General features: G+C 42.6%; 1 protein-coding gene across 1 annotated transcript in view; it reads right to left on the reverse strand.

Annotated features, from left to right (window-relative positions):
* Positions 1-26,054, reverse strand: part of LOC126281914 (uncharacterized) — a 44,164-nt gene extending 18,110 nt beyond the window's left edge. The window contains exons 1-2 of the mRNA XM_049981241.1: positions 26,032-26,054; positions 11,722-11,832 (exon numbers count right to left, since the gene is read on the reverse strand). Coding sequence (XP_049837198.1) covers positions 11,722-11,832 — 111 coding nt within the window. The 5' untranslated portion in view covers positions 26,032-26,054. The remainder of the gene's footprint in view (positions 1-11,721; positions 11,833-26,031) is intronic.
* Between the last annotated feature and the right edge of the window lie 544 nt (positions 26,055-26,598).

A 26,598-nucleotide genomic window follows, 5' to 3' on the forward strand; every position in this document is an offset into this window, starting at 1 on the left:
CTAAACATTCATGGTGGTGTCTGATTGTTCTATATCGTGTCTCCCTACCACTTTCGCGCAACGACGCTCTGAGCGTGTTTTTTAGGGAATTAACTAGTTTGAACCTGGGACCTGTTGCTGGTAAGGAGACGCCAGACCACACATGACATGTAGAATTCAGAAGAGTTCAGTGAGACTAGCGATGATATAACCAAATACTAAATGATCTGAGCGTCAGCTCCACTGCACTCCCTGTAAAAGAATCTTAATACTAACTAAATATAGTGGAAAGGGTTCAAGGCTTTCCTATTTTTAATTAGCTGGTAAAATAACGAAGAAAAAGCAGTTAAGTTTACCATTGATAATTTTATTCTACTCACAAAACATCGTTTATAAATTGCAATATAGATAAAAGGAAATGTTTCAATACAGGATGGTAAAAACCAACTGCGTTCAACAAAAATGTGAACGAATATTCCCTGAGTGGTTTTCCAAGTTCTACAATGGATCGAAGGATGATCTATGCCATATCACATCTATAATCTATGTTTAAATTAAGTTTCACAAAGGAGAAAACTATCAAAATGGTCTATAGTGACCCTCAATTATCTTTAATTACTAATCTAACCTGTCGTAAATTACAGTGGCTGATGTGGCTTCTCAATAACTATAAAATAGAAAAATCATCGCGTTTCAGATCTTTACTTCAAGTGGCAAGTGTGAACACCATGAGTTTTAATTAACGATCGACACTAGTATTACGCAAAAAAGGGGTGTAACAGATGAGTCTTCTGCAGTTCTGAGTGAAGCCTTCTGCGCTCAAAAATGCAGCATCGCGTGCGTTCATTACCTTGTCGGTGTTTAGGCAGCGTCAGGGCGACAGCGGCCGGCGCACCAGCCATCCAGCTCGCCGTTTCGGAACTAACTCTCCTCTAACTTCTCCTTACTACAATTTACCGAAGTTAGTTTAAAAAACTATCTGGCTAAGTTTTCATCTGACCAATCAGGGTCTCAATGTTAACCTTAAGCTCCGCCTACAAAAATTCTGTCTATCCAATGAGAAACGTTATACTTTCCGTGGTGGGGCAATGTTTTTAAAGTTTGCAACGTAACAGAGACGCTAAAAAGTCTCACGCTAAAACCTGCAGCTGGTGTGGTCCTTTTAGCGTTATCGTAAGATCTATACTGTTCTTCTGGAGGGCTCTATCTTTTGACATGGGCTGGGGGGTGGTCCTTGACGTACCTGAGATGCGAAAAAGTCTCACGCTAAAACTTGCTGGTTTTAGTGGCCCTTTTTGTGTTATCGTAAGATCTATACTGTTTTTCTGGAGGGCTCTAGCTTTTAACATGGGCTGGGGGGTGGTCCTTGACGTACCTGAGACGCAAAAAAGTCTCACGCTAAAACGTGCGAGTGGTAGTCGTACAGGTAGGCTGGCGGCGTGGGTGTCCAGACCGTCCCTTATCGTAGGGCCTTCTAGCTTAACACGGTTCTGCTCTCAGCTTCTGTTCTCGTTTCTCCCCTCGGAACTGCGTCTGCCTCACAGTGGGAAGGTACGACATTGTACGACATGCATTTAGGCATTCTTGTGTTAGTCTGTGGCATTCCATTTGCTCACTCGTTACTCGTATTACTTTGGTTAATTTAATGTCACGATTTATTCGGAGCTATGTGACATACTACTATATTTGCTTATTATGTCAGGGTTTTCATGGAAGGTGTTGGATTTGCCTGACACCTTACAAACTTCCGCGCCAATCTTTTCACCTCGCGTAGCAACTGCAGCCTACATTCATTGGATGTATTCCAGTTTCTATCTTCCTCTACAGTTTTGCCCTGTACAGCTCCCTTTAGTATCATGGAAGCTATACTCTGATGTCATAACTGACGTACTGTCATCCTGTCCCTTCTTTCATATGTTTCTTTCCTCTCCGATTCTCTGCAGAACTTCCTCATTTCTTACCTTATCAATCCACCTAATTTTCGACATTCTTCTCTAGCACCACATCTCAAAGTCTTAGCTTCTGTTCCAGATTTCCCACAGCCCATGTCTCTCTGTCACACAGTACTGTGCTCCAAACGTACGTTATCACAAACTTCATCCTCAGTTTAAGACCTATGTGTGATACTTGTAGACCTCTCTTGGACAGGAATACACTTTTTGCCAGTGCTAGTTTCCTTTTTACATCCTCATTGCTCCGGCCATCATGGCCTAGATAGCAGAATCCCCTAACTTCGTCTACTTCGTGATCCCCGAATTTTGATGTTAAGTTTCTCGCTGTTCTCATTTATGTCACTTCTCATTGCTTTCGTCCTCTCCGATTTACTCTCAATCCATATTCTGTGATCAGTAGACTGTTCATTCCCTTAAATTTGAAACAAACTAAATTAATAGACGGTCGAAGGCCTTGCACAGTACATCAGCCTAAAACGAAAATCACAGCCTAAAACCAACAGAACAGTGGTGCTCAGAAGTGTTCCAAGGGTCAGCCTGAGGAGGAATTCAAAAGTAAGATGAGGTGAGACAGACAGCCAAAAATAAGGTTAGATAATCAGATGGCAACCCGACCCAGGGATGGCTGAAAGGCCGACCAACAACCTAATCAATTCCCTTCCACCTGACCAACTGTACGACAACGGAAAATATCAGCTGAAGATACCAGCCACGCTACGTCTTCAAAATTGGTATCTAAAAACAGCCAATGCACAATAACCACTCTTAAGAAAAAAATATGAAGAAACAACTTAAAGGCTATCGAACTACATGCCTTGCCAGACAGCATCAACACGGCGAGGAAAACACACTGCCGGAAAACTACGCTAGCGACCAGGGCAGGTAACTGGAATATTAATGGCTAAAAGACAGAAAATACCGCTGGTGCACTTCACTAATAAGTAACAGCCAATTTAATAGTTAAAGACCATAGAGAAAGACAGCTGCAAAGTTTTGCTGACTCCAGCACACTATATGTTGCTGCTAGCCAGAACAGCCCAGGAAGCAACAACTGGCAATGAACGAAGAGATGTCACAGCAGTTTAAGTTTCATAACAGATAACTGATCACTCCACTTAAGTGTCCAGTTACGGTGGGCATGAACTTTATAGCTCTCACAGCTAGCGCCTCACAATGCGACTACGCGTGCATACCGCCAGCGGTCCCAGCCTGATTTCACGCTGCAGAGACTTCCAAGCTGCTCTGTCCCAACTGACCGGCTGCCTCAATGCAGCACGAAGACACCATTCAAATAACTGCTCAGTCAAAACCACACAAGCTACACACGATTCCCTGAAACACTTCCACAAACAACTCGAACAACACTAAAACCAGTCACCGTGGAGGAATCACGAGTTCACACACACAGAGAACCTGAAAGCGGCCGGCGACCAAATAAACGTCGTCCGATGAGACGACCGACCGAACGACCAACCAAGGTCGTCTCCACTGACGTCATGTGTGCCGGCAACGGTTGGGCAAGTCATGGTTGTCCAGACGTCACTGCTGCTCCGTCCCCACCGAACTCCCGACACATGGCGACCTCGAAATACTAGCGGTCGCTCCAAAGATAGTACAACAGTGCTCTTATCGATAACTTAGTGATGCCAGTAAATCGAATAAGTACCGGGACAGCAGCACCGCAAAGACAAGATGTCAAGTAATAAGTGGCTGCACACAGATCAATCCCGTAATTCTTCTTCACTTTCACTAAGTACAGCAATGTCAACAGCGAATCTTATCATTGATTCCTTTCACTCTGTAGTTTAATCCCACTCTCGCTTCCCTCATTATCTCTTCTATGTACAGATTGAACAGTAGTGGGGTAAGACTGCACACCTTCCCGTGCTGTACAACCTTTTCAATCAGAGCACCTCATTCTTGGTCTTCCAGTCTTGTTGTTCACTATTGTTTCTTGTACAAATTATCTTTCCCTACAGCTTACCCCTATGTTTGTTAGAATTTTAAACATCTTGCAGCATTTTATCATTGTCGAACGCTTTTTCCTGGTCGATAGTTCCATTGAACTAGTCTTGATTTTTCTTCTGTCTTACATCAAAAAAAGCATTGCGTCACTTCAGTTTCGAGAGTTCTGGAACCTCTACAGAAAATTGGAATAGAGATCAATATAAACCTCATTTCTGCACTTTTTATTGCTAATGCAAACCACACATGGTATGTTGTACCGCCATACAGCGAGACCTTCAGAGGTGGTGGTCCAGATTGCTGTACACACCGGTACCTCTAATACCCAGTAGCACGTCATCTTCCATTGATGCATGCCTGTATTCGTCGTGGCGTACTATCCACAATTCCATCAAGGCACTGTTGGCCCAGGTTGTCCCACTCCTCAACGGCGATTCGGCCTAGATCTCTGAGTGGTTGGTGGGTCACGTCCATAAACAGCCCTTTTCAATCTATCCCAGGCATGTTCGATAGGGTTCATGTCTGGAGAACATGCTGGCCACTCTAGTCCAGCGATGTCGTTATTCTGAAGGAAGTCACGATTGGGGCGCGAATTGTCCTCCATGAGCACGAATGCCTCGCAAATATGCTGCCGATATGGTTGCACTATCGGTCGGAGAAAGGCATTCACGTATCGTACAGCCGTTACGCCGGCGGCTGTGGCCGAATTGTTCTAGGCGCTTCAGTCCGGAACCGCGATACTTCTACGGTCGCAGGTTTGAATCCTGCCTCGGGCTTGGATGTGTGTGATGTCCCTAGGTTAGTTAGGTTTAAGTAGTTCTATGTCTAGGGTACCAATGACCTCAGATGTTAAGTCCCATAGTGCTTAGAGCCATTTGAACCATATGAACAGCTGTTACGGCGTCTTCTATGACTACCAGTGGCGTACGTCGGCCCCACATAATGCCACCCCATAACGGCAGGGAACCTCCAGCTTGCTGCACTCGCTGGACAGTGTGTCGAAGGCGTTCAGCCTGACCGGGTTGCCTCCAAATACGTCTCCGACTATTGTCTGGTTGATGGCATATGCGAGACTCATCGGTGAAGAGAACATGTTGCCAGTCCTGATCGGTCCATTCGCCATGTTGTTGGGCCCATCTGTACCGCGCTGCATAGTGTCGTGGTCACGAAGACGAACCTCGCCAAGCCGGCCTAAGTGGCCGAGCGGTTCTAGGCGCTACAGTCTGGAACCGCGCGACCGCTACGGTCGCAGGTTCGAATCCTGCCTCGGGCATGGATGTGTGTGATGTCTTTAGGTTAGTTAGGTTTAAATAGTTCTAAGTTCTAGAGGACTTAATGACCTCAGAAGTTAAGTCCCATAGTGCTCAGAGCCATTTTTGAACCTCGCCACGGACAACGGGAGTGAAGTAGCGTAAAAGTATTATTCAACGTAGTGACTTTGCTGTCAGGGTTCCTCCGAGCCATAATCCTTAGGTAGCGGTCATCCAGTGCACTAGAAGCCCTTGGGCGGCCTGGGCGAGGCAAGCCATTGACAGCTCCTGTCTCTATGTATCTCCTCCATGTCCGAACAACATTTCTTTGGTTTTTCTCCGAGACGCCTGGACACTTCCATTGTTGAGAGCCGTTCCTGCCACAAAGTAAAAATGCGGACGTGATCGAACGGCGGCATTGACCGCCTAAGCACTGTTGAGCTACAGACAACATGAGCTGTGTACCTCCTTCCTGGTGGAATGACTGGAACTGATAGGCTATCGGACCCCCTCCGCTTACTAGTGCTGCTCCTGCATTGTCCTTTGCATCTTTGTGCGGGTTTAGTGACATCTCTGAACAGTCAAAGGGAATGTGTTTGTGATACAATATCCGTAGTCAATATCTATCTTCAGGAGTTCTGGGAACCGGGGTGATGCAAAACTTTTCTTGATGTGTGTACTTCCATTTTAAAATACTATGTCAGAACTGTCTCTCTGGTGCCTTTCCCCTTTCATAAAGCCAAACTGATCTACATCTAATAGATACCCAGTTTTCTTTTCCAGTCTCCTGTATTATATTCTTGTCAGCAACTTGGATGCATGAGCTGTTAAACTGTACGATGATTCTCGCACTTGTCGGCGCTTGCTATCTTGAGAATTGTGTGGGTGACTTTATGCTGAAAGTCTGATGGTATATCGAAGGTGTCATACATTCTACACCCAAGCGTGAATAGTCGTTTTATTGCAATTTTCCCCAAGGATTTTAGAAATTGCTATGAAATATTATCTATTCCTTCTGCCTTATGTGATCGACCAAACCTCTTTTAAATTCCGTTTCTAATACTGTATCCGCTATCTCTTCCCTGTTGATAACTGTTTTCTCTTTTGTCGCGTCATCAGACAATTCTTCGCCATCTTAGAGGTCTTCAATATATTCTTTCTACTTCTCTGCTCTCTCCTTTGCATCTAACAGTGGAACTCCCATTACACTCTTACTGTTGCCGCTGTTGCTATTAATTTCACCAAAGGTGTTTTTTACTTTTCTATATGTTGAATGAGTCTGTCCTTCCAACAATCGTTTCTTTTTTGATTTCTTCACATTTTCATGTATTCATATAGCCTTAGCTTCACTGCAGTTCTATTTATTTCGTTCCTAATTGAATGTAGTTCTGTATTCTTGAATTTCGCTGAACATTTTTTTATTTCCTTCTGAAGTATTAATTCTGTTGTCCATGGTTTCTTCGCAGTTACCTTCCTTGTACGTTCGGTTTTCTTTCTAACTTACGTAATTGCCCTTTTCAGAGACGACCAGTCCTCTTCAACTTAACTGTCTACCGAGCTATTCATTAGCATGAACAGCCTCAGAGAAGTTCAAGTGATTCTTCCTGGCTATCTCTTAGGGTTGCGGGCACCAAACTAGTGTAAATTACTTTTGTAGTAACTCTTATTTATTTAGTCTGGACTACTTTAGTAAATTACTTCTGTAGTAATATACTCTTTTAGTAGCTGTTGGAGAGCTCACTTTCTATTTACTTCTTTAGTTGGAACTAAAGTAGTAACGCCTTTTTACTAAAGAAGCCAGCCATTTCTCGACACTGCTGGTACGTGCATCACGTTCCCTATCGGGAAATATTGATTGTCGACAGACATCATTGCATCACCTTTTACATAATTTATGTTCATCGCTGTAACTTTAGAAGCTAGAAAGGATTATTAAATTGAAATATTAAAATTGAACAGTGTAAATGCTATTGTGCTAATTAATGATAATATCTGTGTGTTATGAAAGGGAAATGTGCTGTTAATGAATAAATATATTATTAACCCCGCCATCTACAGCTGCCAACGTCCATTGTTGTTTGGTGAACGTATTAATTAAAGTGCCACTTTGAGATACGAGCTAGCAGCAACATGGAGGTAGCCAAGGAACATCCAAAAAACATACAGGAAAATAAAAGAGAGCTGTTTGTTGAAATAATGAAAAAGTACATAACTAGTGTTGAATCTAAAAAGCACGATATCAAGACACCGAGAAGGAAAAAGGATGCTTGGGAAAAAATACACGTTGAATACAACGCAGAAGCACTTAAGCAAAGATCGCAAGAACAGCTTAAAGTAATTTGGAAGAACATGAAAACGAAAACAAAGAAAATGAAAGCTAAATATAATCGAGGACAATTTCAAACTGACGGTGGAGTAAGTCAGACGAAGATCGACGATATAAGCCAAATGATTGTTGATATGATGCCACAAGTTTTCGAGGGGATAGCTGCAGTTAACGTCAGTTAAATGTGTGATACTTTCTAGCAACTTCGATGATTATAACTGCTCTGAAGGCAGCAGTGAAACTGCTGTAGGTCGAACTTTATCCCATAGTCATGGACAGATGTCGGCGGGCATTCTCTGGTGGGAGATTATCAGAAGATGCGCCCAGCAAAAGAGGGAGAGAACACGCGGTTGAAGTGAAGAACCGAGAGTTGTTGAAAACAGCGGACGATACTAGAGGAATACAATGTAGGAACGTCATTAATAGAAAGACAAAGAGAAATCATGGAAGAAGAGCATAATCTTAAAATGGAAATTATGAATAAGCTCAAGAAACTTCAGGTCCCAGTTCTTCAGACAATGAGCTCGAGAAATATAGGTTTCTGTGAATGTATAAGAAAATACTCATATGTATGAAACATCTTTTACTTCCTTGATATTTTTTTCAAATGGTTAATGTTTTCTTGTTTCTTGTAAGGTCTAATATTTGTGTTTATCATTTCAGCAGCGGTACTAATTTTTGTTAATACCAAATTGTAATATTTGTCTGAATTTGCAATGTTATAAAGTAAGTAAGTTTTTTAGAAATAATCGAAACATTGTATGACTTTATATACTCAATCAAGAAATAAAATGAGAATTTTAATCCCATAGCAAAAGAAAGAAAGAAAGAAAAAAAGAACATAACTATAAAAATACACACAAACAAAATGAGTCGTTTTTCACTCCATTAGTGACAATAACGTGGCTTATTTATTCATTTCAGAAGGGAAAGTCTTTACACTAACTTCTAATTTTACTAGCAAACTAGGTTCAATTTTAATTACAGTAATTAAGTATCATAGACCTTTTGACAGCATCTGCTTCTGGCTGAAATGCATATTGTTCGATGCCATTCACGCCCACAACATCAAGGTGAAACACATCTCTAATTTCTATTCCAAAGTCGTGTAGAACTGCAGCAGCCACAATAACAATCCCACGTTTCTTTGGTGGAAATCACATTGTTTTAGTGAGAATTTGGAAACGTTTCTTCCATACACCGAACGCTCGCTCTGTTACACATCTGATAGCAATATGGGCTCTATTGTAGCGCTGTTCGGCTCCTGTGTGGGCTCGGAACACAGGTGTCATAAGATGTTTGGAGAGAGCATATCCACTATTTCCAACAAGCAGCCCATAATATTGTCCACTTTCAAATTTTGCAGCAACTCTCCTGTTGTCTCAAATTCGTGCATCATTCGTGGAACCCGGACAATGGCCTAGCCCGTTCAAAATCCTCATATTGGCACAACAGATGATCTGTGTATTAATATAAAAGAAATTCTTGCAACTTCTGTCTAGTTCTGCTTGTGCTTCTGAAGGACAAAGTATGGGTATAAGTATACAATCTGACATCTGACATCTGGGAATCCACCAGTTCGATAGAATTCCCTTTTGTTCTTCGATATATTTTCTTGGCTCTGTGACATGGACACATGCAGTGGCTTTAAGGAAATTAAACTGTTTATCGCACTATTAAGACCTCTTCCAGCATAGTACGATGGATATGAATGAGATCCCCTGCTACGGTTTGATAAATACCTGTGCAAAAGATTCGCGGTTCACAAAGAAGTTGAGGCCTAAGAGACAAATCACGGTTCGTGTGAGAGTTATGCTGCAGTAACGGCTCCAACATAGCAAATAGCAACTCAAAAGTTTCCTTACGAAACCCAAACATCTCTTTGAAAACACTGTCCCAGTACATCAGAAATGAGTCTCTTCTCTCCATTACAACTCTCATTCTGGGGATGTTTCACCTCTTCCTTCAGCTCCATATATTCATCGTTGTCCAGGTACTACATTCGACATTTAAAACACAGAACTTAAAGATCGCACCTAACTCTCTTACTTTACTCCTGTTACTGACTAGGAGTAAATTTTGGCCTTTTTTTCCTCCTCATGTTACTAACGCAGCAGTGTACTGTTAAATGGTGCTCTTCACCGGCAATTGAGTAAATAAATTACTTCCGAAGCAAATGAAAATTTACTCCTGGAGTAATTTACTCCTTTAGTTCAGTACAGTCGACTGGAAGTCGCTGATTTCCTCCTCTCCTAGTAACTTACTACTTTAGTTTCACTTGCTCCTGGTTGGTGCTCGCCATCCTCGAACTTCAGCCTACTTTTAATACGGAGTTAGATGGCGCAGTCGTTAGCACTCTGAACTCACATTCGGGAGGACGACGATTCAAACCCGTGTCCAGCCAACCGGGTTTAGGTTTTCCGTGATTTCCCTAAATCGCTTTAGGCAAATGCCGGGACGGTTCCTCTGAAAGGGCACGGCCGACTTCCTTCCCCATTCTTCCCTAATTCAATGGGACTGATCAACCAAATAACCAACCTACTCTTCATCATTATTAAATTTCTATTGGGGTCTATATCTGCTGCTTGTTAAGCCTTACAATCCAGTATCTGATTTCGGAATCTCTGCCGCACCATCATGTAATCTTACTAGAATGTTCCCCTATCTCCCAGCCTTTTCCAAGTGTGCGTCTTCCTCTTATGATTCTTAAACAGAGTATTCGCTATTACTAACTGGTATCTATTGCGTAACACAATTAGTCTTTCTCCTCTATCGTCCCTCCTGCCAAGCCCATATTCTTCTTTTTTCTTCTCCCTTCCATACAACTGCGTTGCATTCCGCCATGACTACTGGATTTTCGTCTTTCTTTGCATAATGAAATGCCCGTTCACTACTCTCATATCCTTTCTCTGTCGGTTCATCCACTGCTTACGACGTTGGTACGTACACCTGAACTGTTGCTGTCGCTGTTCGTTTCCCGTTGATTCTGATGAGTACAACACGACCACTGAATTGTTCACAGTAACCCACTTTCTGCCAACCCTTCCTATTCATAACGAATCTTACTCTCGTTATATCATTTTCTGCTGCTGTTGGTATTGTCCTGTGTTCATATTTCCAGAAATCTTTGTCTTCTTTCGATATCGCTTCAATGACCCCCCCCCCCCCCTCCCCCTGTATCTAGGTAAAGCTTTTGCAGTTCCGTTTTCAGATCTTCTAACTTCCCTACTTCTCTATCACTTTCATACTTCTGACATTCCATGCCACGGTTCGTAGAACATTACCCTGTCGTTAGTTACTCAGTCTTTTACTCATGGTCACCTTCCCTACTGCAGCCCCTCCAGGAGTTCCGAATATGGGTCTAGTCCAGCATCTTTTGCCTATGGAGAGATCATCATGACACATTTTTTTTCCAATTAACGGTCATGTGACATGTGGATACACATTATGTGTATTTAATGCAGTGGTTTCCATTGCAATCTGCATCTTCATGCCGTTGATCATTGCTGATTCTTCTGCCTTTGAGGACTGTTTCCCACACCAGTAGCAAGAGAGTGCTGTGAACCTCTGTCGGCTCCTCCGTCCTCTTTGACGAGGCCGTTGGCAGAACAAGGGTGACTTCGTATTCTGGAAGACATCGGCTGCTGTTGCTGGTGATTTTTATCCGAAATTTATGAAGAGTGGCGATGTTCAAACCGGGCACTGAGGCAGTTCTAACCACTAGTCAGAGACGCTACCCTTACCGTAGACCACATGTGGAACGACCAGCTAAACAATGACTCTTTCAGTCTACAAACGCCAGTTCTAGCATAACGATGTTGACTAATTCCGAAATCCATTACGTGTATCTCACAATAATACACCCACGACTTACAATGTTTCATTATTTTCTATAAGCCCCTAAGTTCGAGGTATATTTTTGTATTCCATACACAGTGCTGCTTAGATCAGTCTTATGGATCAAAGCACCATCATGTGAGATAATATTAAATTACAAGTAACAAATACCAAAACCTTTTGCCAATAAACAATTTTGTTCAAAGATATGCACCCAGCACATAAGAACCAGGCGTCTGGAATTTCCTTTAGCTCTATTTGCGTTCCTGTCTGAGGCTGAATCTGTTGGTTTCCTTTGGTAGTTCGTTCGACACGTTTATGACTCAAACCACTGCCTATAGGTCGGAAGACAGAATCAAAACTGTTCACTTTACTGAGACTATTCCTCGGTTACACTTTCTCCAGAGCTTACCGTGGTGATGTTGAGGCTCTCAGTGGAGGCATCAGGCAGGTTGCAGAAGAGGTCGTTGAGGAACGAACCCTCAGCCAACAGTGGCAGCAGCAGCAGCACACCCAGGAACATCTGCAGCCAAGTTCAGAATTTTTGTTACACAAATGCAGTCGTGCAGCAAGTGCACAGCGACTTTAATATCACATCATTCTTTGCTTACACGACCACTAAAATCATTAGTTTTAAGGAAGACTTTAAGCTCCATACGAAGCTTTATTGCAGTTATACTCCCGGGTAGTTGCCATGCCTTCACTAGTAACTACTGAAACGACTCTCACTTTCTTTCGATTTCAAGTTCCGTTGCTGAAACATCTACAGTGGTATGGAGTAACAGTGAATTCCTTCAACATGTACTCGAAAAATGTACGTACTTCAAGAGTGGAAAGCAGCACCGGTTTCACCGGTACTCAGGAAAGGAGGTAGCAGTAATCCGCTGATCCATATCACTGACGTCGGTTTTCTGTAGGGTTTTTGGACATATATCTTATTCGGATAGTATCTAGAAGAAAATGATTTATTGACACATTTATTAAAGATAACTAGCTGAGTACCTGGCGTTATTTCAATCATTTATCAGTTCATTTCCTCTTTACCCCTCTCTATCTCCTCCTTCACCTTCATCTTCAGCATTGCCTCTCAGTGTCCATCTCCTCCCCCCCCCCTCTCCGCTCTGTCCATTTCTACTCCTTCTCCCTCTGTCACTAGCCTCCTACCCTCTCTAATTCCATCTCCTTATCACCCTCTCTTTGTCAATCTTCTCCTCCCCTCTTTCTCTCCATCTCCTTCCGCTCTCCATCTACGCACTTTTTCTTTCTATATCTGCCTTCTTCTCTCCCCTCTCCATGTCCATTTCCTCTCCTTTCTCTGTCCATTTGTTCCTCCTCCTCGGTCTGTTAATCTCATCCTCTCCCTCTCTCTGCCTATCTCTTCCTCACCCTTTCTATTTCCTCCTCTTTTCTTCCTCTATCCAGCTTCTCCTCTCCCCTCTCTTTGTCTATTTCTCCCTTCCCTATCTCTATCCATCTCCTCCTCGTCCTAATCATACCTATCTCCTCCTACCCCCTGTCTGTCCATCTCCTCGTCCTCCCTTCTCTCACCCTAACAGGAGACTGGTAGTTTCTCCCCCATAAAGTATTTCTTTCCAGATCCTAACTACTATGTGTACCAAATTCGACTGAAATCGTTCAAGGTGTTTCACATTAGATTTTTACCCATGGTTTTGCCCTCACACTCTCAGGCCAAATATGTCAAATATATTTCACATATTTAATATATATCATACGTATTTGTACACTTATTTCATCTGTAGGTCTAGCGAATTTCGCTCTACAGTTTGATTTCCACACTGTTCAATGTTTATGGCGTCGTATATTTTGAACTATGTGCTGTACGATGATATAATTATCCAGTTACATGTATGAAACGTCCCCTTAGAAAAATTATACAAGATTGTGCTTAAACTGACACACAATATTTTTAGCGCAACGCAATCTGACTTTCAAAAATCTCTACAAAAAAATGGCCCTGACTAACTTTAACCTATACGTTTCACAAATCGCTTACCTCACAAAAATCTTGTCTACTCGAACTACTGCAATATAGCGAGCACCACTACTGCCAGCTAAATAAAAGATTCAAACTACTGAAGGCACTAACTACTGACAGACATAGTTAGCAAATAAAAGATTTTGATAGAGAACAAACAATGTATTTACCTTAATAGTCATAGTATATATAGCAGTTCATGACATCCAGTCTTACAAATTACAAAGCTCCGCCATCTCTCTCCCCACGTTCACCACTGCTGGCGGCTCACCTCCAACTGCGCAACGCTACGCGCTGTTAAAATCCAGCTGCCCAACACTACAATGGCGAGTATTACAACAATGCAAACCAGCCACTGACTGCACACAGCACAGCCACTGATTTTTCATACAGAGCGCTATCTGGCGTTACCAATAAAAAAACCTAAACAGCCTACCCTCCCCCCATGAACCATGGACCTTGCCGTTGGTGGGGAGGCTTGCGTGCCTCAGCGATACAGATGGCCGTACCGTAGGTGCAACCACAACGGAGGGGTATCTGTTGAGAGGCCAGACAAACATGTGGTTCCTGAAGAGGGGCAGCAGCCTTTTCAGTAGTTGCAGGGGCAACAGTCTGGATGATTGACTGATCTGGCCTTGCAATATTAACCAAAACGGCCTTGCTGTGCTGGTACTGCGAACGGCTGAAAGCAAGGGGAAACTACAGCCGTAATTTTTCCCGAGGACATGCAGCTTTACTGTATGATTAAATGATGATGGCATCCTCTTGGGTAAAATATTCCGGAGGTAAAATAGTCCCCCATTCGGATCTCCGGGCGGGGACTACTCAGGAGGATGTCGTTATCAGGAGAAAGAAAACTGGCGTTCTACGGATCGGAGCGTGGAATGTCAGATCCCTTAATCTGGCAGGTAGGTTAGAAAATTTAAAAAGGGAAATGGATAGGTTAAAGTTAGATATAGTGGGAATTAGTGAAGTTCGGTGGCAGGAGGAACAAGACTTCTGGTCAGGTGACTACAGGGTTATAAACACAAAATCAAATAGGGGTAATGCAGGAGTAGGTTTAATAATGAATAGGAAAACAGGAATGCGGGTAAGCTACTACAAACAGCATAGTGAACGCATTATTGTGGCCAAGATAGATACGAAGCCCACACCTACTACAGTAGTACAAGTTTATATGCCAACTAGCTCTGCAGATGATGAAGAAATTGAAGAAATGTACGATGAAATAAAAGAAATTATTCAGATAGTGAAGGGAGACGAAAATTTAATAGTAATGGGTGACTGGAATTCGAGTGTAGGAAAAGGGAGAGAAGGAAACATAGTTGGTGAATATGGATTGGGGCTAAGAAATGAAAGAGGAAGCCGCCTAGTAGAATTTTGCACAGAGCACAACTTAATCATAGCTAACACTTGGTTTAAGAATCATAAAAGAAGGTTGTATACGTGGAAGAACCCTGGAGATACTAAAAGGTATCAGATAGATTATATAATGGTAAGACAGAGATTTAGGAACCAGGTTTTAAGTTGTAAGACATTTCCAGGGGCAGATGTGGACTCTGACCACAATCTATTGGTTATGACCTGTAGATTAAAACTGAAGAAACTGCAAAAATGTGGGAAATTAAGGAGATGGGATCTGGATAAACTGAAAGAACCAGAGGTTGTACAGAGTTTCAGAGAGAGCATAAGGGAACAATTGACAGGAATAGGGGAAAGAAATACAGTAGAAGAAGAATGGGTAGCTCTGAGGGATGTAGTAGTGAAGGCAGCAGAGGATAAAGTAGGTACAAAGACGAGGGCTGCTAGAAATCCTTGGGTAACAGAAGAAATATTGAATTTAATTGATGAAAGGAGAAAATATAAAAATGCAGTAAATGAAGCAGGCAAAAAGGAATACAAACGTCTCAAAAATGAGATCGACAGGAAGTGCAAAATGGCTAAACAGGGATGGCTAGAGGACAAATGTAAGGATGTAGAAGCTTATCTCACTAGGGGAAAGATAGATACTGCCTACAGGAAAATTAAAGAGACCTTTGGAGAGAAGAGAACCACGTGTATGAATATCAAGAGCTCAGATGGCAGCCCAGTTCTGAGCAAAGAAGGGAAGGCAGAAAGGTGGAAGGAGTATATAGAAGGTTTATACAAGGGCGATGTACTTGAGGACAATATTATGGAAATAGAAGAGGATGTAGATGAAGACGAAATGGGAGATACGATACTGCGTGAAGAGTTTGACAGAGCACTGAAAGACCTGAGTCGAAACAAGGCCCCCGGAGTAGACAACATTCCATTAGAACTACTGACGGCCTTGGGAGAGCCAGTCATGACAAAACTCTACCAGCTGGTGAGCAAGATGTATGAGACAGGCGAAATGCCCTCAGACTTCAAGAAGAATGTAATAATTCCAATCCCAAAGAAAGCAGGTGCTGACAGATGTGAAAATTACCGAACTATCAGTTTAATAAGCCACGGCTGCAAAATACTAACGCGAATTCTTTACAGACGAATGGAAAAACTGGTAGATGCAGACCTCGGGGAGGATCAGTTTGGATTCCGTAGAAATGTTGGAACACGTGAGGCAATACTGACCTTACGACTTATCTTAGAAGAAAGATTAAGAAAAGGCAAACCTACGTTTCTAGCATTTGTAGACTTAGAGAAAGCTTTTGACAATGTTGACTGGAATACTCTTTTTCAAATTCTAAAGGTGGCAGGGGTAAAATACAGGGAGCGAAAGGCTATTTATAATTTGTACAGAAACCAGATGGCAGTAATAAGAGTCGAGGGGCATGAAAGGGAAGCAGTTGTTGGGAAAGGAGTGAGACAGGGTTGTAGCCTCTCCCCGATGTTATTCAATCTGTATATTGAGCAAGCAGTAAAGGAAATAAAAGAAAAATTTGGAGTAGGTATTAAAATTCTCGGAGACGAAGTAAAAACTTTGAGGTTCGCCGATGACATTGTAATTCTGTCAGAGACGGCAAAGGACTTGGAAGAGCAGTTGAACGGAATGGACAGTGTCTTGAAAGAAGGATATAAGATGAACATTAACAAAAGCAAAACGAGGTTAATGGAATGTAGTCAAATTAAATCGGGTGATGCTGAGGGAATTAGATTAGGAAATGAGACACTTAAAGTAGTAAAGGAGTTTTGCTATTTAGGAAGTAAAATAACTGATGATGGTCGAAGTAGAGAGGATATAAAATGTAGACTGGCAATGGCAAGGAAAGCGTTTCTGAAGAAGAGAAATTTGTTAACATCGAATATAGATTTATGTATCAGGAAGTCGTTTCTGAAAGTATTTGTTTGGAGTGTAGCCATGTATGGAAGTGAAACATGGACGATAACTAGTTTGGACAAGAAGAGAATAGAAGCTTTCGAAATGTGGTGCTACAGAAGAATACTGAAGATAAGGTGGATAGATCACGTAACTAATGAGGAGGTATTGAATAGGATTGGGGAGAAGAGAAGTTTGTGGCACAACTTGACTAGAAGAAGGGATCGGTTGGTAGGACATGTTTTGAGGCATCAAGGGATCACAAATTTAACATTGGAGGGCAGCGTGGAGGGTAAAAATCGTAGAGGGAGACCGAGAGATGAGTACACTAAGCAGATTCAGAAGGATGTAGGTTGCAGTAGGTACTGGGAGATGAAGCAGCTTGCACAGGATAGAGTAGCATGGAGAGCTGCATCAAACCAGTCTCAGGACTGAAGACAACAACAACAACAACAACAAACAGCCTACTTACACATGCAGTGGCATATGTGCCTACTATCTGCGTAGTGCATTGTGAATAGGATTAGTAGTAAAAAAAGATAATAGATTAAAACGTCATACGTGATGCCGGAGTTTTTCACGCATCTCTGTATTTGCCGTTGCATCTCCTGAATTATATCTCGGACAATGATGTATTTTTGTGGTAAATGCAGCAGCAGATGTGCGTATTGTTTGCGAAAAGTGTTGCGAGTAGAACTGGTAGCAACGTAGTAGTAAATGTAAACGTCTTGCATGTTGCTGTAGTTCCTTACTCATCTCATTGTTTACGACATCATATCTCCTGAACTAAGTGTCGTGCAATGATAAAATTTTCCTGGTACATTCAATGGTACATATGAATGCTGTGTGCAAAATGTGCCACGAATATAGTTAGTAGTAAAGAAGCAATTAATTGTCATGCTACATGTAGCAGTGCTACTGCAAGAGCAGCGAAAATGGGATAAGCTATAAACTTCATTCCTTTCATCATTTTGTGGGGCGAGATAAAGTTTCGCAAAGGTTTTAAGTTGTGTGATACTAGATGACTAAAATAAGGGTGTTCATGCGTTGTGGCCTACACTGATTTTTCACCGCCACCTCTTTGGTAGACGTGTGATTCTTACCCCCACAGTGATTCTTACCAGACAGTACGTGATATGTGTAACAAGTTTGGTTGAAATCGGTCCAGTGATCTGGCAGGAGACGTGGACTACACATATGCACGTACATTCATTTTTATAATATATATAGATATCGTTCTTGTGAAACACAAATAGCTCTTAATTCACACGAAGTACACTACTGGCCATTAAAATTGCTACACCACGAAGATGAAGTGCTACACACGAGAAATTTAACCGACAGGAAGAAGATGTTGTGATATGGAAATGATTAGCTTTTAAGAGCATTCACACAAGGTTGGCGCCGTTGGCGACACCTACAACGTGCTGACGTGAGGAAAGTTCCCAACCGATTTCTCATGCACAAACATGTTGTTGTGATGCCTCGTGTAAGTAGAAGAAATGCGTACCATCACGTTTCCGACTTTCTTTGATAAAAGTCGGATTGCAGCCTATCGCGATTGCGGTTTATCGTATCGCGACATTGCTGCTCGCGTTGGTCAAGATCCAATGACTGTCAGCAGAATATGGAATCAGTGGATTCAGGAGGGTAATACGGAACGCCGTGCTGGATCCCAACGGCCTCGTATCACTAGCAGTCGAGATGACGGCATCTTATTCACATGGCTGTAACGGATCGTGCAGCCACGTCTCGAGCCATGACTCAACAGATGGGGACGTTTGCACGACAACAACCATCTGCATGAATAGTTCGACGAAGTTTGCTGCAGCATGGACTATCAGCTCGGAGATCATGGGTGCGGTTACCCTTGACGCTTCATCACAGACAGGAGCGCCTGATATGGGTGCACGAATGACAAAACGTCATTTTTTCGGATGAGTCCAGGTTCTGTATACAGCATCGTGATGGTCGCATCCTTGTTTGGCGACATCGCGGTGAACGCACATTGGAAGCGTGTATTCGCCATCGCCATACTGGCGTGTCACCCGGCGTGATGGGGCGGGATGCCATTGGTTACACGTCTCGGTCACCTCTTGTTCGCATTGACGGCACTTTGAACAGTGGACGTTACATTTCAGATGTGTTACGACCCGTGGCTCTACCCTTCATTCGATCCCTGCGAAACCCTACATTTCAGCAGGATAATGCACGACCGCATGTTGCAGGTCCTGTACGGGCCTTTCTGGATACGGAAAATGTTCGACTGCTGCTCTGGCCAGCACATTCTCCGGATCTCTCACCAACTGAAAACGTCTGGTCAATGGTGGCCGAGCAACTGGCTCGTCACAATACGCCAGTTACTACTATTGATGAACTGTGGTATCTTGTTGAAGTTGCATGGGCAGCTGTACCTGTACACGCCTTCCAAGCTCTGGTTGACTCAATGCCCAGGCGTATCAAGGCCGTTATTACGGCCAGAGGTGGTTGCTCTGGGTACTGATTTCTCAGGATCTATGCATCCAAATTGCGTGAAAATGTAATCACATGTCAGTTGTACTATAATATATTTGTCCAATATTTCTTCTTGGTGTAGCAATTTTAATGGACAGTAATGTATATAGATATCGTTCTTGTGAAACACAAATAGCTATTTATTCACACGAAGTAATTAGTGCTATCCATAGGGGATTTCAAATTGATTTCAGGTTTCTAGATTTCCAGAAGGCTATTGACAGCGTTTCTCAGAAACCACTTCTAATTAAACTGCGTGCCTATGGAATATCATCTCAGTTGTGCGAATGGATTCGTGTTTACCTGTCAGATGGGTCTCAGTTCGTAGTAATAGACGTAACGTCATCGAATAGAGCGGAAGGACTGTCTGACATTCCCCAAGGAACTGTTATACATAGAACCTATGCCGCTCATATTACGTATAAACGGTTTATGAGACAATTTGAGAAGTCTTCTTAGATTGTTTTAGACGATACTGTCATTTACCATACAGTAAAGTCATCAGAAGATGGAAACAAATTGAAAAATGATTTAGACAAGATATTTGTATGGTGCGAAAAGTGGCAATTGACTCTAAATAGTGAAAAATATGAGGCCAACTACATGAGTAGGCCTACTAAAAGGAATTCACCAAAATTCCGCTTATGCGATAAATTACACAAATCTAAAGGCTCTATCTTCAATCTCAGCATTAAAATTACAAACAACTCAAATTAGAACTATCACATAGCTAAAGTTGTGGGAAAGGACTAACTTAAGACTGCGCTTTATTGGTAGAACATTTAAAAGTTACAACAGGTCTAGTAAAGGTACTGCTTACACTACACTTGTGCCTCCTCTTCTGAAGTACTTCTGCGTGCTTTGGGATCTTTACAAGATAGGACTGACTGCGGACACAGAAATAGTTCGAAGAAAGGACAGCTCGTTTTGTATTGTGAAATAGGAGAGACAGTGTCACGGGGATGGGGTGACAACAACTAAAACAACGCCGTTTTCCTTTGCGGCGATACTTTTTCACGAAATTTCGAACACCATCTTTCTCCTTCGAATCCGAAAACGTTTTGTTGAGCCCCACCTACGCAGGGAGAAATTATAGTCGTAATAAAATAAAAAAAAATCAGAGCACGCATGGAAAGATTTAAGTGCTCTTTTATCCCGCGCACTGTTCAAGTGCCTGAAGGTGCCTGAAGTGCCTGAAGGTGGTTCGATGAACCCACTGCCAGGTACTTAAGTGTGAACTGCAGAGTAGGCATGTGGACATATTGAAAAAAATGAGGATTCAGAAACTGAAACTTCCTGAGAGATTAAAATTCGATACCAGTCTGCACGTTGCTCTTCACCTTACCAGCTGAGCTGTTCATTCGCAACTCACTAATTCCTCTCACAGCTTCAATTCTGCCACTCTATTCCTGCTACGGTCCAAGCTAGTGCAACCGCACACTCCTCTCCAGAATAACGAATTCATTATGGAAACTTCCAGGAGGACGCAGCTAAAGTATTCATCTGTGACATTCTTCCGTCTCAGACTACTAGACCAGAACGTATGAAAGTATGATTTTTGAAGTCTGGAAAGGAAAAGGTTGACTTGTAGCTTGGGGCTGGATCACAAGTCATGCCTGAATGATTCAGTAAGAGCATCGCAAGCGTCAGGTAAGGTTCCGGGTTTGATTCATTGCCCGGCAGACAACTTTAATTTGCCAGCAGATGTCGAAACAACACTTCACTGGAGAGTGAAAAATTCATTCTTGAAGTCCACATTATTAAGAATATTTTGTGTGCTAGTTCATGGTTGTTCAAATTAGCGCACAATACATTCGAAGTTATGCAGGGAAGAATCAACACAGGTGCGAAAGAAGGCTCAATGCTGCGACGAGCTTGTAATATCCACTGAAATTTCCACTCTATGATACTGTCAAATAGACTATAAGAAAATTCTGTGTTTGAGATAGAACTAAACCGCGCGTTGCTACGACACTGGGACAAGAAGGCCATGCTGCTCTTGATTCAGCTTGTTTTCCTAAGTAACTTATCGGAATGGTGAGATGTTACCATGAAAATGGCAGTGGCTGATTTCCTTCCGTACTCTCACCTGAAAGACGAGGTACTGCTCTGCTTCCGTGACCTCTTTGTTGTGGGGATCTTAAATCTGAAACTTCATTTTGCTTCATTAGTAATTGACAGTATGAAGAAGAACGCTCCAACAATATAGTTCTTAAGTAACAACAGCGTAAGAATCAAGATAGAGAAACAACGTTCTACCGAAGGGAGAACGAATAGAAGAGGAGGTTATTCTGAACATGAGAATGAATCGAGCCGAATGGCTTTAAGCTCAAATATCCTTCACAAGATTAAACAGCGACCACTTGCTGAGCGGTTTCATTTCCGTATGTTTTCATAGCAGTGGAAGCTTTTTACAAATGCGTTTGTGTGTTCTTGCCGTACAGGCACAAGGTGTCAACAGTTTGGTAGGAATAATCACAGGCCTTGCAAGCGGTGTTGTCGCATTTACTTGGCTCGGAAACCATACAGTTAGGTCACGAAAATGGAAGCGTGTAGAATTACATTGTTAGCTCGGTTAAAACAAACATTTCCTTTCCTGACCGTATGCTAGTCATGTTGTTCTCTCTGTGGTACATATAAATAAAAACTTTAACGTACGAGAACATGTAATTAGATAAAAATGGATGATCCATTTCCACTCAGGAAAGCCATGATCCTCACCAAATCACTGTCATTGCTGACAGAGAAAGCACTTTTGTTCATATAACATCAAATATTACAAAAATTATTTCTAGTGATTTCATGTGAACCTCTCACAACCTTTCGGAAAAAGGTAAAGTGAAAAACAAATAAATACATAAAATAAATTCGACCTACTGGGACGCGAACCATCATCATCCGAACGCTCTCTGCCTCTCTCACACTCTCTCTCTCTCTCTCTTTTTTTTAGTGCGCCCTATTGCAAGACGTCTCTAAACATTTCCCTTTACCTTTAATTTTGTTCCCGGAGTGTTATTGAGAATTGTATAATAAATCGTAATAAGGACGACACGTTTTCAATAAACTAAAATGCGTCATTGTCTTAAAAGAGTTTATTTCTCATTACGCAAGAATTATAATGCGAGAATAAGTAAATGCAAAAATTATTTAACTACCAGTATGACATTTTCCGTAATTTTATTACAATAAATTGTATCAACAACGCCGGTCGGAGTGGCCGTGCGGTACTAGGCGCTACAGTCTGGCGCCGCGTGACCGCTACGGCCTCAGGTTCTAATCCTGCCTCGGGCATGGATGCATGTGATGTCCTTAGGTTAGTTAGGTTTAAGTAATTCTATGTCTAGGAGACTGATGACCTCAGATACTAAGTCCCATAGTGCTTAGAGCCATTTGAACAGTATGGCGTCTTGCTTTGTGCTCGTGGCGTAGAGAACGTTCTTGCTTCCTGTTGGTTTTACTTTACATGGGACGCTGCCGAAATATCACGAAACTCGTTTAGTGTTTCATGTGACGAAGTGGCATCTCAATCAGAAATAGCAGGAAGTGACGTCACGAAACAAGTAGAGCTCCACGTCAACGTTAGCTAACTTTTCCGTGTGTCGACGGCTTTTAGGGATAGGTTCAACCCTCTAATTATAGAGGATTTTCTTCTTAAACGCACAGTGAAGGCTCTGCTTAAGTGGGTGAGAGTGGCGTTTGACGTTTGCTTTGTATGATTATGAGAGAAGGAAGTGAATGAACTTCGGTGCCAGCACACAGCCAAGGCCTCTCGAACAGCACCAAGGGAAACACCCGGCTTGAAGTCTTCACTGCTACGTTTATCCACAGCACAGTTTGTGGACGACTTAAACCGAACGCCGGAAACCAATATTTTCTGACGAGATTACGTGTTAAACCCTGAATCGCTTTTACCAGCAGAGTCAAATGTCAGTTTCCAATAGCTGTTTCGCACGAATGGCCTCTGAAAATCAGCTCTTTCGGTTTAAAAATTACTCAGAACGATGAGTGTTTATTTTCAGTTAAATGTAAGAGGTGAATAATTTCTTGCTCAGAGCAATATTTCGTCTTTCCCTTCGATGGAGGCGAGGTCGCTGCGTTTAATCAAAAACCATACGCGTTTACACGGGAGCGGATTTTAATTGTGGGAGAGATAATGCTGCGGCAAAAACTGCATTTGCGACTTCTGTACTGGAGTGTTTATATGACCACCCAGAAGCGGTACTGGACTCTGATTTACGAAAAAAGTGTTTGCGAACAGCGTCTGAACATGTAAAACAACAGCGCCAACAGTCCGTAATGTGGTGCTGAGAGATTTGGAATTTAATCGACAGCACTGACGCTAAGGCTTGGGAGCGGGGACTAAACGTCACCGCCTATGCTCTCCATGCTGGCCAAATGATGGTGGGGAAAATTTTCATACAGAACTAAGATTCAAATCAGGTAGATGCGGCGTTCGTTAGCGACCTCTGCTACGGAGGCAGCGGAAAAATGCTCCTATCGGAGCACAAAAAAAGGTGAACCTGCTCCTGTTCATTTAAAAGATTGTGACTGAAAAGTGGGGTACCAGCTGCCTCTTTCTATCATCCTCTGCGTCTTAAAAAGTTTTCCTAAAAAGTTTGGCATGTTAACTTGTACCCGCTCTTTTTAACATGTGACTCTACTCTCTCTGCCACAAGGTTCCCTAGCTGTAACTTGCTCATTCTCACTAGTCCAGCACTGTGAGTCTCTCATACCCACCCACTACCACTTTCCCAGTCTCACTCACTCATTCAGCTCAACTCGTTATCTCTTTGTGTCACTGCCCCCTGCATCACAGTCGTAGTCTCCTTCGTTGTTTCTACTGCTACAGTTTCCTCTCACTGTAGCTCTCTTCCTCTTGTCCTCTATTCCTACTAAAATCTCATTCATTCCTTGCTTCCCGCATCTGCTGTCTCTTCTCATTGTCATTATCTCCCTCTTTCTCGTTGTCACTGTTGTAGACTCTGTCTCTCACGATCACTGGCTCTCACCAACTTTCACTTTATCCTTTTCGTTATTCCTCTCCCATTGGCACAGTCTCCTTCACTTTTTTCCTAGCACTATTCTGTCACTGTCAAATGCGTCCTACTGCCACTGCATTCCTCGGTTTCTTTCACACTACGATTGCCCCCTTCGTTCTTTATATACCATAACCACTGTCTATTATCATCCAGTATGCTATGTCCGCGGACCTAACCGAACCACCCGCGCCCTGCTTTCGCTCAGCCCGGCCACACATGTGCGGTGGTCGGCCTTAGCTTCACGTCGCGGCCGCCGGAGGTTCATGGCCTTATCTCCGGCTGAAGACGCCTTGCCTGCAGCTCCCCCTATGCTCATAAGATATAACGGGAGCACTGACCTGACGACGGCCACTCGCTCTTGCTCGCTAGCTGTGTTAATATCAAAGTGTTATTGTATAGATCTTATATGACAACCTTGGGCTTAGAACTTAGTTACGATTTGGATAGCACTGTGGATTTGTGAATTGTATTGTGAACTTAACTACGTAGCTACGTTCTTTGAGAGCAATATACGGTGCCTGCTTCAGTATGGAGAATAAAGGTAAGTAATCTTCCTGATCGCTGGCGCCTTACTTTGAGACTAATCTTTTCTCGGCCATCAGATCTTGCGTCACACCCCGGTCACGTCCTGCTACCAATTCCAACTTATGTTTGCCACTCCAGGCAGACATAAAACAGTTCACATTACTTTCCCGTCTCTTTTTCCACTGCCTGCTCCTCCCTCAGCACAAAAAGAGCTCGAATGCTTTCGCATGCCCGAGCTTTCGGAAAATTTTTATAGGAACACAGGAATGTAGAATGAAACAGCTCGTACCCAACTTTCTTGTAATAAACAGAAGCATATTCGCCTTTCCTGTGCTCCGACAGGAACATTTTTCCACTGATTCCCTCTTTTCCCTGCTACAGCACGGCATGTCACTCATATGGAAGAACTCAATGAATCAGTAAAATTTTGATAGCTCACTTATGTGAAATAGAAATAACGCAAAGCTATATAATATTGCAGCTCAGACCGGATTTTATGTGCACAATAATTTTGCATGTACTTCAGTACCACATCCTCATAGGGTTCTCAGAACACTTCTGACGATAACGGAGACCCTGTACAGAATATTCCTTCGTGCTACGTCACTTTATAAACTACGCTCCCCCCCCCCACCGGATTGTACGTGCGCATTTTATGTATCAAGTAGGGTAACTTTGAACCTCTGTATCTCAGAAAAGAAAGAAAGAAAGTTCTAAAAGCTGCTCAAGATAGGGAACTTAGGAATATATCTCAAAACTTTTATCCATTTGCTGCGCATACCTGTCTATGAATCCTCGGCGCGGTTTTGGTACCCAAAAACCATGTTTTTCGGCTTTTCTCGGGAACTGCCTGTGAACTAAACAATGCTTCCATAAGCCCCATAAGATGCACCAGAAACCACATCTAACGCAAAAATTTCAGCCATTTGCTGTGCATAGCCGTCTGTGAATCCTCGGCGCGGTTATGGTACCCGAAAATCGTTTTTCGGGTTTTCTCAGGAACCGCCTATGACCTAAATTAAGCCTTCATAAGCCTCATAAGGCGCGCCGGAGACCACATCTAATGCAAAGAGAATCAATCGATTTGATCCATTCGCCTAAACTGTAGAAGACGATTGTTACACTCAAAATTGAACTGTGTACTGTAGGATACTTACGGTAAGACGAGTATAGAAGTGGACCCGAAACGCTCGATCCTACCTTTCTGTCACCAAGAGAATTCGAGCTATGAGCCGGCGAAAATCTCATTTTTATGCGTGGCGTTTTGGAACATATCAGGAGCAATGCTGTCGCATGGGTACCGATTATTTGTGCACTATTCGTAGTAGCTGGTAGAGTGCATGAGCCAGACAGTAGCAGAAAAATACTTACTTTGGTGATTCGGCGTCGTTCTCTGCTTGACAGGGTGCGACGGTTCTCTTTTATACAGTAGTATTCAAGGTCGGTGTGATGCTCCACATGTGCGGCGCACGTAGACAAACTGTTAAAACAAGGCCAAGCGATTTGCAGCTGTTCCACAGACACCGTTACACACGGGACAAAGCCGCTTCCGTTGTTTGCCTGGCTCACAGTCTTAAGGTTACCATATCTTAATGATCAAATACTGAGGGGATTCAGATAATGTGAGTTATCTGACATATTTTTCATTTCCTTGAATCCGTTTTAGGATTTTTTTACCTATAATTCTGTAGTAGTAGTAAACATACGTTACATTTCTCATGTCGTACACTACAATCAACAACGAGTTTGAAAGAGCTTATTCCGCTCATTCGTCTACTGAACATTCAACCGAGAAAATATTAACTCTACAGCAGTTTTATGTACAGGTATGGCAAAACACTACTGTACCACTTTCAGCAATTCAGTGCAAGCAACACTCATGTATTGGTACCATTTCTCAGCGACACTTTTCTCAGTAAAACTTTTATTGCGGCGTGG

This window comes from Schistocerca gregaria, chromosome 7 (genome assembly GCF_023897955.1).
Source record: "Schistocerca gregaria isolate iqSchGreg1 chromosome 7, iqSchGreg1.2, whole genome shotgun sequence".
Taxonomy (NCBI): domain Eukaryota; kingdom Metazoa; phylum Arthropoda; class Insecta; order Orthoptera; family Acrididae; genus Schistocerca; species Schistocerca gregaria.